Genomic DNA, 19,525 nt, shown 5'->3' on the forward strand with positions numbered 1-19,525 from the left:
GCCATATCGCCTTCTCCCAGGGCCAGTGCGCTACTTGCGGCGCGCAACGCCTGCTCAAGTACGCGCAACGTACCATATGCTGCCGCTATGCGTGCCTTAAGGCGGCTGCGGCGAAGCGGCGGGCGCGGCATGCCGATGGCAGTGCGGACGATGCGGTTGCGATGTGTTCTGCTTCAAGATCGTGGCGGTGCTTGGCATGCACTTCTGCGATCCCAATCAGCTCATCGCAACGAAGCAGCGCAACAAGCTGGCTGCTGCCAACAAGGCCCTATGCTACCTCACGCGCGGATCGTTCAAAGAGGACCAGCATACAGAGGCTTCTCTGACACGCGTTTGTTTGAGCTTGAGGCTATTTGTGAGAACTGTTTGGCGAGAAGTCGCCGAAGATTGCGCTCAAGAAGCAGCAACGAGAATCGGAAGAGGAGGATGCTGAGGCGGCGATTGCTGAGCATGAGAAGGATCGATCGCCCGCCGCAGGCGAAGAAAATTTGGGGGCTGCGCCGTATCGTTGTACGTTGATCACGGTGGGAGCCTCTTGGCCCCAGGCCGTCCACGTCCACGGCCGACTTAGCCGATGTAAGAGGCTCCCGCTGATCTTAGACCGCGCAAGCACTCCAGCGTGGCTAGCCACACTTAGACCCGTTAGGCCTCCAGTCTCCTTACTTAGACTACTACCCAACCAGTCTCCACTCATCCCGCAACTCCCCGCGGGCCCAGGTGAGGAACAAAATGAAAATTGATGGGCTTGCCCATCCCGGAGTGGTTCGACCCCACGCAAATCCGAGACGGTGACGGGATGCTGGCTCTGTGGTCTCAGGCCCAGTGAGGTAGTGCACGAGACTATCCTGGATCCTGCTGAACAAGCTCCTCTTGTAGCTCGATCGGTCGCACCGCCATCGCCGTCGGGGAGAGGGGGGACGACACTGCTTCGGCAGCGTGCACCTCGATCCTGTACCGTGTTTGTTATGACCCCCCCCAATGAACACACCAGTGAGGGTGGGCGAGACGATCGAGGGGTCCCGTACCATGCGGAATCGACCCTATCCAGTGCTCAAGTGCTCAAGTAAAGCCGTACACCGGCCTCCGTTGACGACGCACGGGCAGACGGTCGGTGCTCGCGGACAGTCCATCTCGAGGATGGCCGCCCCCTCCCCTCCCCCGGGAGTGTCTGTAGATGTCTCGCCACCGCAAACGCCGCCGCCGATAAGAGCCAAAGAGGGTGGAGACGGCGCCGGGGCTTCCGCCGCCCGCGCAGCTGTCGGCACACGCCCGCAGCGCCAGCGTTTAGCCAGCTGTCGGACAACGAACCAGCCAGCTGTGAAAAAAGAAAGCATGGTGCGTGTGCCTGGCAGCGGGACTAGAAAGAAAACATGACAAGAATGTCAAGGACACTCACTCGCTCAAACTCACATACACATTGTCCACACATTGTCCTGTCCCTGTGTGTCGGTGCATCGCCGCGCTGCACGTTTGCGCACGATCGCGCAACCGATCAGACCTGCCGCTGCACCGACGACGCCTCGCCGCCAGAGACGTCGCGCGCCTCCGCAGAGCTGCGGCTGCTCATCTTGGCGAACACCCGGCTGAGGCCGCCAAAGCTTCGCTTCGCGAGGCTGGTGCTGCCCTCAGCGACGCTGCCTGAAACTAGCAGGTCCGCCCGCGACCGAGCGGGGGTCGCGCCTAGGCTCTTTGCCAGAAGCACGAGCGACACCTGCGGACAGGGACGACCCATATCACGAAAGGCAAAGCCAAAGTGTGGGAGAGAGGGCGCGCGCCTTGCGGTGGCGCCCCGGGAAGCACGATTTTGCCAGGTCCGTGTAAAGTCCGCCGGCGATGAGCTCCTGCGGCGTTGGGAGGAGAGGGTTGCGGGGGGGGGGGGGGGGGGGAAAAAAGCTCCTGACCGGCGCCCCTTTGAAAAATTCCCTCCTGGGGGGGGGCTTTGAAAATTTTGTTAAAACCGCAACCCCCCAGGGCCGGGGCGTTTTCCTGGGCCATGAAGAATTTCTAGTTGGCCTCCCGCGCCTGCTTTAACTGGTCGGGCAACCCCTCCCCGTCCTCCTTTAACCAGGGATTTTTATTTAGGTAAAAAAACATGGGGGTCAAATCCCCGGGGCGGGGCGTTTGGGGGGCCAACCCGCGAGGTGCCATGGAGGGGCGCGCTGATGCGGAAGAGCCAACGTCCGCAACGGTAGAGACGGTGAGGCCGGGAAAGGCCCTGGCAAGCTCGCGAGCCAGCTCTGCGGCGCCGGGGTTGGCGGGCGAGGCCCAGAGCGTGCACGGTTTGGAAAAGGCTAGCGACTGGCTCTCGAGCTCGCCCGACACGCAGAGCGGGAGGGAGGTCTTGTCCAGAAAGTTGGGCGAACAGAGGAGCACCGCCTAGGGTGGTTCAAGTGGGGTTGGTTGGGAGACGGAGAGGACTGCAGAGCGGCTGGCTGGCTGAGGCCGGCGGCGCCTCGGCGATGATCTTGAGGGAGACGAGCTGAAACTCCTCGATGCGATACCAGATCGTGAGCGGCCAGTCCTTTTCAAAGATGGCCGGCTGCAGGTCCTCGGGGCACTCGTCGCGCAGCGCCTGGAGCGTCCCGCCGCCCTTTGCAGGGTCCGCTTCTTGGACGAGGACGAGCGGCTTGTCCTTCTCGAGCGACGAGCGAACCTCTCGGAGGCAGTTCTGTGGCGCGGGGGAGGCGGGAGGTAGGGCCAGGGTGCGGTAGAGGCGGGGGGGGGGAGGAAGAGGCGAGCCTTGGAGCGGAAGTAGCCCCTCGAGAGGAAGAAGAGGATGGTCTGCGAGCGCTGGATGTAGTCCTCGAGCGCCCCGATATCCTTAAGATCATCTACCTATGAGAGCACACCACGGAGCGTCAGAGGGGCTGTGGTAGCTAAGCAGCGCTGCTGAGCGTGTGCGCACGTCAAGAAAGACTTTGATGTCCGGCAGCAGCTGCTCGAGCTCACCCTTGATGACCTTGACGGCGTCTTGACCGGTAGACCTATTCGTTTGGGTAAGGGGCGGGGTCACGCCGGCTGTTTTCGTTCCCTATTCTCCCTCCATGACTCACCAGATATGGCTGTTGAAGAGGTGCCACGTGAGGCCCATCACGATGCTCAGCTCGGGGGGCTGCTTGGTCGATACGAGGCGGATCGTGGGGACCTTGGCGACGCGACGGGCGGCGACGATGGCGCCGACGAGGAAGAAGGCGAGCACGACTGCAACGAGGATGATCATCGAGTCGACGATCACATTGAGGTTGCGGAAGCCGAGGACATCGGTGGGGTCGGCTCCCTGGTACCGCTCCTGGATGCCGAGGAAGATGGTGCTCCAGTTGGTGCCGAGGAAAAGGAGGAGGAGCACGAGGCTCGTGGCGACGGCGAGCACGTTGTCCTCGACCCGCTTGTACGGCCGCACGACGGCGAGCGCGACGGCGTAGCATGAGCAGACAAGGGTCGCCACCACGAGGCGAACAAAGGCTCGCTCCTCCGATATCAGCAGCACGAAGCCAGTCAGCACGAGCTTGCGAGCCAGCTCGACCGCCTCCCACCAGTACCAGATCTTCTCGTACTCCCGGTGGAGAAAGGCGGTGGCCCGCGTCAGAGCATTCGGCGTCTTTGCCTGCAGCGGCTTGTAGCAAGCGGCGAGGAGCGACGTGAAGAGGACCAGCGAGCCGGCGGGCCAGAGGACGATGAAAGCCATGGCGAGGGCGGTGATGGGTCCGTGATCGTCGGAGCTGCACTCGACGCTCGCGTCCTGCCGCATGTAGGACACCTGCCGCAGGGGCTCGTTTGGCGGAGAGGTGGTGTAGGCCTATCAGCAGAACGTTGCGAGGACTGAGGCAGGGTTGTGAGCAACGTTAGTCAGCTGTGAGAGGGCGCCTGGCACGACCAGGAGCGGAAGATGGAGGCGCTGATGGAGGGCACGAAGCAGAAGATGAGCACGAGGCCCGCCGGCGTGAGGTCGAGGAGGCCGAGGGCCGCCTCCGCGTACCACGGCCTCGCGCGCGGAGCGGCACGCCAGCGGTAGAGCCGCAGGCTTATTCCCGCGATCATTAGCAGGGCGATGAGGGCGACGGGGGAGAGGGCGATGGCGAGGAGCCGCAGAGCGTAGCCGAGGCACTGCTCCGGCATGAAAAAGCCAGACCAGTCGATGGAGATCACGTTGGCCAAGCTGTCCGTCCAGCCCGTGTACTTGGCCGGCAGCCGCGCGGAGTAGGTGGAGGACAACACGGTGCTGATCTGGTAGAAGCCAAACAGGATCTTGACCTTGGCCGTCATTCCGACCCCGACGTAGTACTTGACGGAGCGGTCTGCGAAGCGGAGGATAGGGCCGATGATGCGCTCCTCCCGCCACGGCATGTTGTAGGCCCACGCCGCCAAGCCGCACGCGACGCAGAGGCCGAGGACGAGGCCGACGATGCGACCCACAGCGGCGCCGCGCGGAGCGCATACTTTGCAGGTGTCGCCGTCGACGAGGTAATGGTTCTCTGCAGCGCAGAGCTGGCACTCGGGGCCTTTGAAGTCCGAAGCGCAGTACGCGTCCGAGCCCGCCTCCTCCAGCCTCCGGCGGCGAGAGGCCTCTCTCAACTCGCTGCCGGCGCATCGCGTCTCGCCGGCATTGGTATTGCCGCCAAAGAGACGGCACTCTGTCAGCACCGCGGAGGAGGGGCTGGCGCGCCAGAAGCCGGGCGGGAGGACGAGGGATGAAAGGGTGGTGTTGTCCGGGCAGGCAGCGTTCGGCGGGCAAGGTTTGCAGAAGTCGGTTGGGGATCTGAAGATGTCGTCCGGGTCGGCCGAACCCTCCCGCAAGTAGTAGTCGTCCATGCAAAACGAGCAGGTGGTGCTGCCGTTGACTGAGCTCAGGGGGTGAGGACATGGGACGCACAAGCCTTGGCCGGCGTTGGCGGCGTAACGACCAGCCTCGCACGCGTCGCACGCGATGCTGCCTTGACCCGACGAGGTGCCGGGAGGGCAAGACTCGCACTCGGACTGCCCCTTTTGTGCGGCGAAGGTGCCAGGGAAGCACGGCGTCGGCTCGATGCTGCCCGAGGAGCAAGCGCTGCCGGCGGGGCAGGCCGTGCACTCGCCCGCGTCGCTGAGGTTGGTTGCGCTCGTGTAGCTGCCCTTCTCGCACGGCAGCGGCGCCGCCGCGCCCTCGGCGCAGTAGCTGCCCTGCTCGCACGCGCGGCAGCCCGTAGCGCCCGTGTCGTTCTGGTACGTCCCGCCCGCGCACGGCGCGCACTCGGAGAGGCCGCCCGTGGCGGCGTAGCTGCCCTCGCGACACGCCGTCTGCTGCGTCGAGCCCGTGGTGGCGAAGTGGCCCGGCGAGGCGTCGGTGCACTCGCTCGCGCCGGTCGCGCCCTGGTAGGAGCCCTCGGCGCACAGCTGGCAGACCTCGTTGCGCGTGCCGCTGGCGAAGCTGCCCTCGCCACACGCCGTCTGCTCGGTGGAGCCCCGGGCGGCGATGTGGCCCGGATCGGCGGGCGTGCACTCCAAGGCGGCCGACAGGTCCGTCCTGTCCGAGTAGGAACCGCCCTCGCACGGCAGCGGCGCCGACGCGCCCGGCTCGCAGTAGCTGCCGTTCTCGCACGCGCGGCAGCCTGCAGCGCCCGTGTCGTTCTGGTAGGCTCCGCCCTCGCACGCCACGCACTCGGAGAGGCCGCCCGTGGCGGCGTAGCTGCCCTTGGCACACGCCGTCTGCTGCGTCGAGCCCGTGGTGGCGATGTGGCCCGGCGAGGCGGGGGTGCACTCGCTCGCGCCGGCGAGGTCGGTGGCGGTCGAGTACGACCCGGCGGGGCAGGGAAGGGGCACGCTCGTCCCCTCCGGGCAGACGTGGCCAGCATCGCAGGGCAGCGCCTCATAGGTCGCCTCTGTGGGGCATTGGGAGCCTGCGGGACAGCGGCCGGCGCAGCTGCTGCTCGACTGGTACTTCGGGTCGGCCGAGCCGAGGAGGCCGGCGGCGCAGGCGAAGGGGAAGTCTTCATCGACGGGCAGCAGTGGCAGCTGGTAGAGGCTCTTGCCGAGGAGGGAGGAGTCGTCCTGCCAGTTGCAGGGCTGAACGTTGGTCGCGTTCTGGCAGTACCACAACTCTGCGACGCGCTCGAGGCAACCCTCCTCCTTTTCCGTGTCGTGCCTGCGGCAAGCCGCCTCCTTCTTGTCCGACGAAGGCTCGATCGCATCGCTCTCCGTGAGCGCACAGTCTTCGCGGTGCTCGAGGCAAGCCGCTTGCTTTGCCGCCTGATAAGAAGGGTATGAGCACGCCTTCCGGTACACCTCGCATCGCGCGTTCGGCAGCCAGCGGCCGGCGGGGGCGGGGAGGGTGTAGGAGGCCTCGCCAGCGAGCAGGAAGATGGAGCTCCCCTGACCCTCGGCAGAGCAGCCGCTGATGAGGGTGCCGTCGCTCAGGGAGGTACTTCCGCCCGCCGAGTAGAGGCCGCCGCCAGACTCTGTGGCGATGCAGTTGGAGATGGTGGAGCGGACCAGGCTGGCTGAGCCCGAGGACACGTACACTGCGCCGCCTCGCGTGGCATTGCAGCCAGAGATGGTGGAGTCGGTCACGTTGAGGTCGGTGGCAACCGTGAATGTGGCTCCGCCGCCCTGCGGTGGCGAGGAAAGAGCGGGGTGAGGCAGCCGTGGCCCCTCTCGACCTCTCGCCCTCCTGTGCCGGCTGCAGGGAGGCTGCTAGCTCTACGCGGCGCACATCGCCAGCCGAGCAGCTCGTCACGGTCGAGCCGATTATCGAGACCGCACCGCTGGCCTGCGCGTAGACGACGCCGCCGTCCTGCGGTTGCGAGGAGAGAGCGGGGTGAGGCAGCCGTGGCCCCTCTCTATCTCTCGCCCTGCTGCCGTGGGCGCTGCAGGGAGGCGGCTAGCTCTACGCGGCGCACCCCGACAGCCGAGCAGCCCGTCATGGTCGAGCCGATTATCGAGACCGCACCGCTGTTCCTCGCCCTGACGACGCCGCCGTACTGCGGTACGTTGCGAGGAGGGAGCGGGTGAGGCAGCTGTGGCCCTGTTTATCTCTCGCCCCGCTGCCGTGCGGCGCTGCAGGTGGAGGGCTGCTAGCTCTATGCGGCGCACATTAGCCGAGCAGCCCGTCACGGTCGAGCCGATTATCGAGACCGCACCGCTGTTCCAATTCGCGTAGACGACGCCGCCGCGCTGCGGTTGCGAGGAGAGAGCGGGGTGAGGCAGCCGTGGCCCTCTCTATCTCTCGCACCGCTGCCGTGTGGCGCTGCTGGAGTGCGGCTAGCTCTACGCGGCGCACAGCGTCAACATGGCAGTTCCTCACGGTGGAGTCGATGATCTCGACGTCGCCTGCGCCTGAAGCAGCGTGCACAACGCCGCCTCTGCCCGCCCTCCCGTTGACGAGGGTCAGCCCCCGCAGGGTGAGGCTGCACCCGCCCCGGAGGTGAAAGAGCCTGGTCTGTCCCTTGCCGTCGAGCGTCGCGCCCTCGCCGCTGCTCGCGACAGTCACCTTGATGCTGGAGGTACAGCTGATCTCGCTGCCCAGCTTGAAGTCCGCACTGGGCGGCAGGTAGATTGAGACGCTGGCAACAGCCCCCTCGATCAGGGAGCGGAGATCGTTCTCGGTCGCCGCGGCGGCATCGAAGCCGGGGGAGAGCGGCGGCGGCGGCAGAAAGGGCGGCGAGGAAGGCGGAAAGGGCGGCGACGGCGGCGGCGACGGAGGCGTAAACTGCGAGAAGGAGACGTCGTCCAGCGCCATGTCCGACATGTAGTCCGGCCCCGTCCGGCCGTTGAAGCGCACCTGCGTCGTCGAGGCGGGCAGGACGAGTGCCGCGTCGAGCCAGGCGTCGCCCTGGTCGCCGGTCTTGCTCCAGAGCGTCGACCAGCCCGTCTCGTTGTCGTTTGCCTCGACGGAGAGCGTGCCCATGGTTCTACCGAGCATGTGGTAGAAGAAGGAGAGGGTGGCGTCCTGCTGGAGCGAGAAGGGCGGGCTCTCGAGCTGGTGCAGCTTGTTGGAGCGATATCCGTTGTAGTACGCCCTGGTCAAGAGGTAAAAGCCCGAGCCGGTGGTGTGGTCGCTGCTCGGGCCTGTGCCGTGATATGGCGCGGGACCGCTCCTGCGGGTCCAAGTGTACCCATCCGGCGCGGTGTCGTTCCAGATGCAGGTGTCGACCTCGAAATCGCAGCCCAGCTGCACCATGTCGGGTAGAAGAGGGGGCGAGGGCGGCGGCGGCGGTGGCAGCGGCGGCGACGATGGTGGCTGCGGCGATGGCGATGGCGGCGGCGGAGCGAGAGGCGGTGGTGGCGGTGATGGCGGTGCAGGCGGTGAAGGCGGCGCCGATGGCGGTGAAGGCGGCCGGGTCGCCCAGCAGATCTGACGCCAGAGGGAGGAAGGCATCAGAGAGGAGAAAGAAGGGGAGCGAGAGGGGCCAGGGGCGCGCCTTCCAGCCCGACCTGACCCCGTAGCCATCCGATCGCCACTCAATGACGCCGTCCTCCGCCACCGCGCCACTCGGCCCCGACGTGCCGCAGTACTTCGTGCCGTTGACGGTGAGATAGTCGTAGCGGCAGCCGTACGCCTCCACCTCAAAGGCGATCGTCTCCAGCTCGACCGGCGGCACGCCGCTGATGGTGCACTCCTCGTTGATGCCGTAGCTGTTCGGGTAGTTTGGCGACGCGGCGCACGAGCCGCCGTCGGTGAGCGAACACGGGCTGCTGACGTTGACGGTCTGGAGCGGCGCCGCTGGTGTGCCGCATACGCCCTGCAGGCAGACGAGGATCACAATGCCAACTCGGAGAGCACGCGTGCTGGCGAGCAAGGGTACAGAGATCGCTGCGTGGCTGCGGCCCTGCACACTCTTCTTCTTGACCTGCCCACGCAGCAGCTCAAGGCACGCCGCGAGGAGCAGCGCCAGCACGGCCGCACAAGGGTGGAGAAAGAGCAGGGACGCCGCCTCGATCTCTGAGAGGGCCGTGGCGGTCGTGAAGCACACAGGGGCGCCGCCGCCGCCGCACGTGACACAGACGGAGTTGACGGTGGAGTCGGCGAACGAGCCGTCGCCAACGATGGCCGCGCCGGTGGACTCGCCAAAGGAGGCGAGCTCGGCGTTGGCCGCGGCGCCGATGGGCTTGAAGGTGGTCGGGCCGGCGGCGCGTGAGTCGGCTCCGCTGAACTTGGAGAGGTTGAACGGGTAAGAGAAGGTCGGATGGAAGGCGGCGTTGCGCGTGTCGATGAGGGCACCCCCGCGCCGCGGAGGGGGGCGAGACGCGGCGTTTGAGGGCGCCGCGAGAAGAGCGAGGACGAGCATGACGGCGTGCAGCAAATGCAGGCGGAGAGAACACGGGCAAAAGAATTTTCCATCCTGGGCTCCGAGGCGGGCTCGCCGGCGCAGTGCGAGCGTGCGCTGCGGCAGGCGCGCCTCCCGGTCAAGCTCGGCGGGCTCGGCCTCACCTCCATGGTGGCGATCCGCGGCGGGCCGCGTGGGTCGGCACCTGGGCGCTCGTGTGGACGCCGCTTCGGCAGCTCCACGCGCCTTTCCGAGCCGTCGACATCACAGCCGAGTCGGCGGCTGACTTCCGCAGCTCACATCTTCACCGAGCTGCAGGACGCACACAGCACCCTCCTCGATGACTATGACTACGTGACGAGGACCTACGAGCAGTACGACCGCCAGGTCTTCGACCAGTGCAAGGAGGGCCTCGCACACTTCCGATTTCACCCCGACGGCCTCCCCGACCGCGACACCCACCTCCAAGGAAGGCTTGCTTTGATTCTGGCAATGAGCATCTACAAAACGCACAGCGTCGCTATTCCCAGATCATTCACCACACAGCATGGCTGGCTTTTGGAACGCGTTGCGCAGCTGCCGGGCGTGGCTAGGCGGGAGGCGGTGCGCTTCATCGCTGTCAGCCAGTCCCAGGCGGGCGCCTTCCTCAACGCCGTCCCCTCGCGCCGCGACTTTCGTATCCCGACGTGGGCGCTGCGCATCGCCGTCCAGCGGCGCCTCGGGCTACCACTCGACGAGGCGCTCGCGCGGGGCGCGCCGACCTGCTCGGCGCGCGGCGGCAAGGTGCAGGACCCACTGGGCGACGCGGCCAGCAACATCGGCCGCCTCGGGCACTGCGGCCGCCATAACAGCCTCCTCGCCGCCCTGGCCAAGGTCAATAGGTCATGCGGAGCGTGTGGGGCATGCTCGTCGAGGTGGAGCCGCGGGACCCGACCTCGGCTACTCTAACAACTACCGGCCCGACGTCTCGGTGGCGGGCGCCGGCCGCTCGCGCTCACGCCTCGTCGGCGACGTCAAGTTCAAGGACCCGCTCTCCTCCAAGTGCTTCACCCTCGGAGACCCGTGTTTATTTTACGGCCCTTTCCCTGCGAACGCGCACCCCCCCTAGGGGTCAGGGCTCTCTAGCCCGTAGCCCGATGCCGATCATCCGGCCCGCTGGGTGCGCTTCTTAGCTCCCCGGCCCTGGATGTGAGGTTGATGACCGCACTCCAAGTGCTCCAAGTGCTTCAAGCCCCCCTCCGAGACTAGGGACAGAACCACACCAGTATAGACCAGAGGGACTGCCCCCCGCCCCCACTTGCCCTGACTCACAGGATAGCGTGCCCCGATAACGGCGACACACAGCGGGGGACACCACGCAAGGAGGGGGTGCGAAGGCAAGATTTGGGTGCTAGAAAAGAAAAACACGAAAGCAACAGCCACGAGGTGGATACACCAGCCCTCCGGGGTGTAAATAATACCGGTGGTTCAACTCAACGCATGTTCGACAGCCCCTGACAGCTCCTGACAGGGCCCCTGACAGCCCCCTCCCCGGGGGATGGCTACCTAGCTGTCGCAGGAGATGAATAGTCTACCCTATCCCTATGTCCCTATGTTCCCACACACCCTGTGCAGTGGCACGTCTTGCCACCTAGACCACTAATATTAGCACCTTGGGCGCCGAATAGGCGCCCAAACATTGGCACGTAATAGCTCTCCAACTGCTTTGTTGCGCCGCGCGTCGTGAGACAGTCATATCCTCTTCATGTGCTAAGTCACAGCCCGGTGTCGTATGACGCCATTCCCCCAAACCACTTGGATACGAGATCCGTATACGAATCCTACAGTCGTCTGAGACGACACCCGGATCGAGTATGGCTTTGCAGCCTCATCCGCGATACAACAATACCGCAGAGCCGCGTGCGGCTCACCATCACCACACTTGCTGAACACCGACCTTCGGGTTCAGATGCCGATCCCTTTGCAAACGAGGGAAGAGGGACGCCTCGCGATACTACGGAGGGCCTCGAACAAACACGGTCAGACCACCCCGATCCCTACCACACTGTGACGTGGCAAAGTGTCTTTTTGCGCAGCGGCGCCGCCAGGCGCCCGCCCCGGCGGTGAGCGACGCGTAGCGCGTGAACCGCCGGGGCGGGCGCCTGGTGGCGCCGCGGAGCTCCTTTGGCTCGGCGCGGGCGGGGGTGCGAGTAAAAAGAAATTTACTGATAGCGAACTCGAAACTGAGCCTCGGCACACGTACTCCTAAAGTCTGCGCAGGTTGTCGGGGACACGATCCCGGCGTGAACACAACTAACTGACGGATCCGCTCCTCACAGTCGCACGCGCCGCGCTGCGGCGCGTGCCGCACGCGCCGCGCTGCGGCGCGTGCGACTGTCTTTGTTTGAAGTCAAAAGTCGAATCAGAGCGGTGTCGGCGTTGTCCCCCGATTTTGTCCCCCGGACCGCCCGTCCGGCACCGCTCCGGGACGCACGCCGGCGAAACATCATCAAGCTGCTGTACGGCCCCGGCATCGCCTTCACAGGCTTACTTAGCTAGACTGAGAGGATATTGTGCACATGGTTGATTTCTACAATATATACACTGACAGTGAACCTCCCGGAGCTCGTCCCGGTCCGTCACGGCCATCCTCGGCCTCTGGGGGCCCCCCGGCCGCGGCACGGCACGTCGGCGTCACAAATCCGACCACAGAGCACCGGGACGCGGTCGGGCGATCCGAGGCCCAACTAGGCGTATGCATTGCCTATCCAGGGCTATCACCTGGACCTATCAACAGGCGCCTGCGGCGCCGTGCTCAGGAGCTGCTGTTCACGCCGGTCCACACTTTCATAGTGGACAGTACTCGTATCTCATGCACTTGGAGCACTTGGAGTGCAGTCATCAACCTCACATCCAGGGCCGGGGAGCTGAGAAGCGCACCCAGCGGGCCGGATGATCGGCATCGGGTTACGGGCTAGAGAGCCCTAGCCCTGGGGGGTGCGCGTCCGCAGGGAAAGGGCCATCATCAGCAGCGTTGCGCCAGTGATCACCCGGCCATCCTGCAAAGCCCGACGCTCGCGGGTGGCGTTCGCTCGCCCGCCACCCTCAAGCCACACACGCACCGCCACTTCGTCACCTCGCAAAACACGCCACTACCTGGTCAGCCGTCTCGGGGGGGGCAGCTCGCCGCGGCTCACAGATTTTTATTCTCTGCCTACCCGGGTAGAGCTCTACCTATCCCTAGCGAAGCGAGATTTGCGCAGCAACCCGCCGGCAACCCTTCCAAAGAAACTTATACGCGGACACCAGAGCTAGCGCTAGGATACAGTTGTACTACTACCGGTGCAGTGCCAGTGCGCCAGTCCCGTAAACTGCGGGCTGCTACAGTGTGATTCTTCGGACCGCTTCAATGTCGTTGTCGCCGCTCCTCACACTCTGCGTGGCCCTGTGGATGCCGCCCGTGCGTGTCGGCCGACCCAGCCCGCTCGCCATCGAGGAGGACGCTCTCCGCGCTGCAGCCGCACCGCTCTCAAAGTACAATGGCAGCACCGACCTGGACGCGCCGCGCCTCCCGAGAGGCTGGCACGTCAACCGCGCCGAAACGGTCATTGGGCATGGCCGGCCGGCGTATGAGCGCGCCGCCAACGCACTGCAGCGACTCGAGCTCCTGGAGCACACGTGGCTCACCGCGCGCTGTGTCCGTGCGACAGACCGGGAGCTGCTGGCGGTGTGCTCTCGGCAGTGGGGCTGCGTCTGGCTCACAAACACGAACCTCGTGCTTCGACGCGAGTGCGGCGCGCGGCGGTCCAGCGTGTCCTGGGGAACGACGCGGCGGCATGTCCTCGCCGGCGAGGAGACTGTCTGCGTGACACACGACGCCAGCACCGACGGCGTGCGCTTTACCGTCCTCTCCTTCTCGCGGCCGCGCCACCTCTTCTCGGCCGTGGCGTACCCGTACGTGCTCGCGCAGCAGCGGAGGTTCGCTCGCGATGCGACAGCGGCCATGGAACGCGCGTGTGGGAATTCGCAGCCAGCGGGATGAACGATCGCACTCTTGACTGGGACGCAAAAGCGCCGGAAGCGCAAGCGGTGTGGCGTGTGTGTGGGGCTGTGCAAGGTAAGGTAAGGTAAGGTAAACTTCTCCACACACACGAGGTGGTGGGGCAAGGGGGCTGTGCACCTAGACCGAATAATGACCACGCACACGGTGTCACAGCCTGATTTTCGGTGTGCGGTCGCGCTACACCCGCGCTCGTAAAGTCGTACCGAAAGCGGGGATACAACCATTTTGACGGCTCCGCGCTCTGACTCTTACATCGTACCGCTGCGCGCTGGTGCTGCCCCAGCCTCCCGCCGCCTCCGCAGCACGTTGCCCAAACGTCGGAAACCCTCGACCATCGCCTCCTCCTCGGCGGCCGCGAACGAGACGCGCACGAACGGCGTGTCGGGCGGCGTCTCGTGAGCCGAGAAGAAGGCGCCTACCCCAGAACAGGCGGATGAGTCAATGAAATGCATCCTACCGCGGCGCCTCGTGCCCTCGAGAAGAGTAGTCGGCGCCCGGGACGACGCACACGCGCTCGCGCGTCATCTCGTCGAGGAGGTCGGCCGAGCTGCGCACGCCGAGCAGCTCGAGCCAGAGGAACATGCCTGCCAACACACGTAATGCATCATGATTAATGTACTATGACACAGCCCGCGCCAAGGAGCGTGCCTCCGCGCGGCGCCTCCCACCGCGCCAGGCCGGACAAGTGCTCGGCCGCCGCCGTCAGCGCGACCGCGCAGCGGCGGCGGTAGGCCGCCTGAGCAGGCGGAGGAGAGAGGGGGAGGGGGTTGGGGCGGTAGGCCTGCAAGGCGAGGGTCTCTCCACGCTGCGAAGTGTGACAGGGGCGTGGCTCTCCTTCGCGCCTGCGAGAGGGCCTCTCCCACTCTAGGCCCCTCCTCTCGGCCACATCTCTGCCAGCCCCGCCTGCACGCGCTGCACATGCCGGTGGAGCCCGGCGGGGCCCCACCGCCGCAGCATCTCGACGAGGAAGACCTGCACGGGCGAGGAGACGCCGAGCGAGGGGCCGGCGCCCTGCGCGAGCTTGACGATGAGCGGCCGCGGAGCGGTGACGAAGCCGCAGCGAAGGCCGGGCGAGACCCACCTGACAAAGGGGGGTGGGGGAGAGGGGGAGGGTTAGCGCCACCGCTGAGAATCACCGGCCGCGGGCCGAGGCGAGGGGCGAGGGGCGGGGCTCACTTTGAGAAGGTGTCGCAGCGCACGACTCGCCCGTCGGTGTCCACCGACAGGAAGGAGGGGGGCAGTCCAGCCCGCTCCGTGCCGGGGAGCGCCGCGCCGGCGTCCTCGGCGGCGAGGGGATCCTAGCGGAGATACACCCGCCGAGGTTGAGATTGGGCCGAGCTCACGCCGGTCGACCGCGGGGCGAGGAAGCTGCCTCTCCGCCAAAGGCGAGCATGCGGTATGGGTCGTCCTCTGAAGTGTCTAGGAAGTGTCTAGGAAGTGTCTAGGAAGTGCCTCTCCGCCAAAGGCGAGCATGCGGTATGGGTCGTCCTCGATGATGACCACGCCGTGCGCCGCGCAAGCCGCGTACACCGCCCGCAGCGCGGCGAGGCTCGCGCTTGCGGTGGTCGGGTTGTGGAAGGATGGGATGGTGAAGAGCGCCTGCGGGGAAGGCTCCGAGAAGGCTCCGAGAAGGCTCCGAGACGGTTCGAAGAGGTTGTGGAAGGCTGCGAAGCGCGCCTTGGGCGGCCGGACGCCCAGCCGGCGCCACGCCCACCTGGCGAGAGATGCAGGCGAGATACAGGCGAGATGAAGGCGAGATACAGGCGAGATAAAGGCAAGATACGGCTGGGATACGGTTGGGATACGGCCAAGCTTTGGCCGAGATGCAGCCGAGGTACGGCCGAGGTACGGCTGAGGTAGGGCTGAGGTACGGCCGAGGTACGGCTGAGGTACGGCCGAGGTACGGCTGAGGTACGGCTGAGGTACGGCCCAGGTCTGAGAGCCCACCCGTCCTGCAGCGCGCGATACTCATTGCCGTGTGTCAATTCTTCTGATGGATCTGGACCCGTCCAGCAGCGCGCGCAGCGCGGCGGCGTCGACTCCTTCCGGTCCGACGGGCAGCGGCTCGAGGCGGAGGCTGCGGCCGCCCACCTGTCGGCAGGTGTGCTCTTGAGCCACGGGTGCTCTGCCTCGCTGCAGAGGGTGCGGCCTCCCGCCCAAGCGGCGAGCTGCGAGGTCGAGAAGCTAAAGTCGAGCTCGCACACGAGGAGCGTGTCGCCTACGCCGCCGAGCCGCGGCCGAGATCTCGCCGAGAGTCCGCCGAGCTTCGCACACGGGCAGCAACAGCTCGTCGCCTGGATCGAGCAGCGCCTCCCACGCGCGCTGGAAGCCTGTTCATGGCTAGAGGCGTGAAGAGAGGCGCATCGCGGCTGGAGCGGCGCTTCCCGTCTGGGTGGCCGTCTGCGTTGCCGGTGCACACGCAGCACTCCCACCCCTGGTAAGGCGGCGCGTGCTGCTCTGCGATGTGTCCTCGCACCCACTCGAGGAGCGGCAGGTAGCCGACGGTGCCCACGCCCGGAGTCACATCGTGCATGTACTGCTGCGCCTGTGGGCCGATCAACCCTATGGTCACGAGAAGCGTGCAGCCTCTCCGGTCCGGTCTTGCTTCGCCTTGGCGACGAGCTGTGGCTCGTCGATGCGGACGACGCCGCCGTCGGCGAGCTCGAGCTGGTATGCCCGGACGGGGAAGGTGGAGGGGTGCGGCGTGCCGCCTGCCATCGGCACCATCCTGTCGAGCTTGAGCAGCGGCAGGAGCTCTCGCAGTAGCGCAGGCCGCTTGGCACGGGCGACCCGCGAGAGGCATCGCTCTATCGAGAATGACGGAGCGGCGCGCGAGCTGACACGCACACGTACGAGCCTCGTCACAAAGCTTAGCTGGCGAAGGAGCCGTGGATAGAGCCAGCTGAGCGAGACGCCGGCGACGACGCCAGCGCAGAAGGTGCGCATCATCTGTGATAGGTCAGCAGCAAGCGGCAACACGCTCGAGCCAGGGAAGAGGGGCTGGCCTGGCGTGCTGGCGGTGGCCCAGAGAGCCGGCGGGTTGTTTCTTTATGCGACGAAAATTTCTTTTTTGACCGGACCCCACACACGGTCTAGTCCGGCCTCGCGGTCGGCGGAGATTGCTAGAGGACGAGCAAGCCTGCTCTAGCCTCGCATATTACCTCCTGTCGTCTGTTGTGATGTTGTGCCCTTGTTTGTTTCTCTTGGCACCTTGGAGTGCTGGGGGGGGCGACAGGAGGAATGTGGCCCTGAGTTATGTGTACGCCAACTCAGGGTGTGTGGCAGCCAGCTGGCTGTGTGTCTTGTGAGCTTGTTTGTGTCTGTGTGTCGCTCGTGCGTGTCGTCATCATCTGTCCTGCGCGTCCACCCATACGCCATACCGCGTTGGTGTCCAGTCCGAGCCTGGCTGTTCTTCACCTTTCTACCTACCTACCTACCTATCTCACTGTCTGGGTGCCGTTGTGGCCAGACCCATGGGTCAGCTCGCTGTGCGTTCGAGCTCGGCGATCGCCTCCTCGACGGCCGCCCCCTCCCGCTCGTGCAGTCGCAGGCACAGCCTCGCGCGGTCACGCGCCGCCGCGTTGCCGGCCTCGTCCATCTCCGCCATGCCCTCGACGGCCAAGCAGGCGGCGGAGCCCTCCCTCTGCCGCTCCCGCTGCGCCTCCAGCGCGGTGCGGAAGACGTGTCGCGCCGCCGCCGCCGCGGCAGAGGGCGCTGTCGACGCGAGTGCAGGCAGGAGGACGGACCGGTCGGGGCTCACGCCCAACCGCACCGAGCTGCCGCGCAAGCCGCAAGCGGCGAGGGCGGCGCGTGCCTCCTCGATCTGCCTCGCCGACTCGTCCGCGTCGCCTCCCATCTCCGCCACGCTCGGCAGCAGCGGCACGACCACCTCGTCCGCCTCTGGCGGCGGAGCGCCTATGGGACGGATCCAAAGCCACTCCCAAGTGGCAGTGCCTGGCTGTCCGAGCGGCGGCGGCGCACCCGACACGCCGCCAACTCCCCCGCCTCCGCCGCCGCCTCCTCCTCCGCCCTCGCCACCGACGCCGCTGCCACCCCCGCCTGCTTCGCCGCCGGTGACCGTCGGCTCCTCGTCGCGCGGCGCGAGGAAGCCGTAGAGCCGCAGCAGCTTGTGCGACGCGCGCAAGCCGTAGTCGATCAGCAGCGGCTCGCCTGGCAGAGTACTCGCAGGATCCGAGAGTCGCCCGGGCAAGAGTTGGGCAGGACCGCGGAGAGAAGGCTGGGGCGGGCTGCGAGCGCCGCGTGAAGCTAGATCGGCTGGATCTCGGCTCGATCTCAGCTCGATCTCGCCCGCCGCATGTCGTCGCTGCGCCACCAGCTCGAAGCAGCCGCTGTCGCCGTCGAAGCGCACCGCCGCGCCCGCCGCACCGCCCGCCTGCGCGACAGCGGGCAGGGAGCACCACATCCGTGTTAGAGCGTGGAGCTGATCAGAGAAGTGTGTCTAGATCTGCCGGTAGCGTGTCTCAGGGCTGTCTCAGATCGTCTCTGAGCATTCGCAGATTGGAGTGTCTCTGAACTGCCTCCGAGCTGCCTCCGAGCTGCTTCTTGCACCGCATCTAGCGGCCCCCACGTGGTTGACGAGGTCGATCCCAGGCACGAGGGCGAGGGGCTTGCCGTCGCCAGAGTGGGCGCGGCTCAGAAGCACCGCCTGCGCCCAACGGAACGCGCTGCTACCCACCTTGTCCACCCCTCAGCTAGGTCTCCGGCTAAGTGTCGGTGATGGGAGAACCGCCTGAGCCCAGCGGAATGCGGCCCGCTCCTCGCCCGCCCCGCCGCCGCCCGCCGCCCCGCCGCCCGCTGCGGCAGAGTGCACGCTGTCGGAAAGTGCCGCCTGAGACAGCTCCGAGACGGTGCTGAGACGGTGCCGAGAGGGTGTGTCTGCTGTGGCGGAGCCGCCTGAGAGACTGACGCAGGGCCGGCGCTGGTCCCTCGGAGCAGTGCGTCTCGCAGCGGCGGCGGCCAGAGCAGAGGCACGTCCGGGACCGGCAGCGCGGACACGTACGGCGAGGACTCGCTCCGCCTCTGCGCGGCGAGGGCGAGGGCAAGCAGCGCGGCGTCGGCGAGGGCGGCGCCGGCGCCGAGCGAGGCGGCAAACGCGTCCGTGCGAGTGGCGACGGCGTTGCCGGCCGCCTCCCGCGCCGCCGCCGCGGAGAAGGGCCGCCACGCTTGCGGAGGGACGGAGAGCGCCACGTCGCCCGCCGCGAGGTCGCGGGCGGCGGCGAGGCCGCAGCCGGCCGGAGAGACCGCGGAGAGCTTCACGCCCGCGAGCCGCGCGTGCTGCCCTAGCCAAGCGAGTTGCCGCGCCGCGCTGTCGTAGTGAACGCGGGACATGCAAAGTCGCGCGCGGCGAGAAAACTAAAAGCAATCACGACACAACTTTCTTCATGCCAAGCGAGCGGGAGGGAAGTGGACGGGGCCCTGAGCCGACCTAGCCCAAACGGAATGGGCGCCCAACACGTGCCCGGATTACTGTGCCTTCCCGGGCACAGCCTTTCGGCTCGTGAAGGGTCGGTGCGTGTCGTGACCCTCTGAAACACCCGTACCCCCGCACCATCTCCGTCGCTTGGTTATTCAACCTTCACCACCACCGGGAGGCGGCCAGGGCTTCATAGACTCGGTCGAGAGACCCCAGATTGGCATCCACGCTTTTCTGGAAAGGGTGGCCCGCCACAACGACCCCTGGCATTGCGACTCGCCGCTTTCCTCCCGCTGTGATTCTGCTGTTTGCCAACAATACACCTAGGAATAGACCTACAAACATACACCTAGGAAAAGAAACGCAAATCGCGAAATGCTCGCCTCCGCCCGCTACGAGCTGCGGCTCGCCGCTCTTCCGCCCGATGCCCTGATCGCGATCACCGCCGGCGCCATGCGGGACAGCCCCGCTGCAAACAGGAGGGCCGAGGCGCTCCTCGCCCACCACAGCCCTCCGCCCGCCGTCGCGACCGACGTCCTCGCGGACCCAGACCTTGCGCCGTGCGTGCTCGAGAAGACGGGCCTGCGCCACGCGGCCGTGTGCAAGCGGTGGTCCCTGATCTGCGCGCCGCGCGGTGCCTTCGCGCGGCTGGTGGAGACCGCTGGCGATGCCTCCTCGGAGCTGCAAGCTGCTGCGCTCGGAGAGCTCAAGCGGCTGTCGGGAGAGGAGGCCAGCAACAGGCGGGTGGACGCGCTCGTCGCTCTCTTGCGTGTTGAAGGCGAGGACGAGAAGGCGGACGTCGCGGCAACG

The 19,525-nt window shown here is 66.5% G+C and overlaps 4 protein-coding genes across 4 annotated transcripts; 1 reads left to right on the forward strand and 3 right to left on the reverse strand.

Annotated features, from left to right (window-relative positions):
- Positions 1 to 2,386: 2,386 nt before the first annotated feature.
- Positions 2,387 to 9,260, reverse strand: EMIHUDRAFT_105472 (hypothetical protein; the record flags this gene model as incomplete). The annotated part of the gene is made up of 8 exons (XM_005762454.1): positions 2,387 to 2,668; positions 2,906 to 2,984; positions 3,054 to 3,796; positions 3,910 to 4,546; positions 6,633 to 6,766; positions 7,066 to 7,146; positions 7,205 to 8,069; positions 8,407 to 9,260. 8 exons carry the CDS (start codon positions 9,258 to 9,260, stop codon positions 2,387 to 2,389), a joined length of 3,675 nt encoding a protein of 1,224 aa, XP_005762511.1.
- Positions 9,261 to 12,627: 3,367 nt separating this feature from the next.
- On the forward strand, positions 12,628 to 13,260 carry EMIHUDRAFT_216267 (hypothetical protein; the record flags this gene model as incomplete). The annotated part of the gene is made up of 1 exon (XM_005762455.1): positions 12,628 to 13,260. One exon carries the CDS (start codon positions 12,628 to 12,630, stop codon positions 13,258 to 13,260), a length of 633 nt encoding a protein of 210 aa, XP_005762512.1.
- A 377-nt stretch (positions 13,261 to 13,637) lies between these two features.
- On the reverse strand, positions 13,638 to 16,297 carry EMIHUDRAFT_452800 (Kynurenine/alpha-aminoadipate aminotransferase; the record flags this gene model as incomplete). Its single annotated transcript, XM_005762456.1, has 10 exons — positions 15,892 to 16,297; positions 15,679 to 15,826; positions 15,571 to 15,611; positions 14,959 to 14,996; positions 14,734 to 14,880; positions 14,458 to 14,579; positions 14,200 to 14,362; positions 13,909 to 14,017; positions 13,776 to 13,865; positions 13,638 to 13,696 (listed from the first exon to the last, which is right to left on the reverse strand). Coding segments are annotated over exons 1-10 (1,110 nt in total), but the record flags the coding sequence as incomplete, so codon positions are not given.
- A 462-nt stretch (positions 16,298 to 16,759) lies between these two features.
- EMIHUDRAFT_105474 (hypothetical protein) lies at positions 16,760 to 18,630 on the reverse strand (the record flags this gene model as incomplete). The annotated part of the gene is made up of 5 exons (XM_005762457.1): positions 16,760 to 17,196; positions 17,263 to 17,451; positions 17,651 to 17,674; positions 17,851 to 17,977; positions 18,283 to 18,630. The coding sequence occupies 5 exons, from the start codon at positions 18,628 to 18,630 to the stop codon at positions 16,760 to 16,762; spliced, it is 1,125 nt and encodes a 374-aa protein (XP_005762514.1).
- Positions 18,631 to 19,525: the final 895 nt, after the last annotated feature.

Source organism: Emiliania huxleyi (assembly GCF_000372725.1).
Source record: "Emiliania huxleyi CCMP1516 unplaced genomic scaffold EMIHUscaffold_68, whole genome shotgun sequence".
NCBI lineage: Eukaryota > Haptophyta > Isochrysidales > Noelaerhabdaceae > Emiliania > Emiliania huxleyi.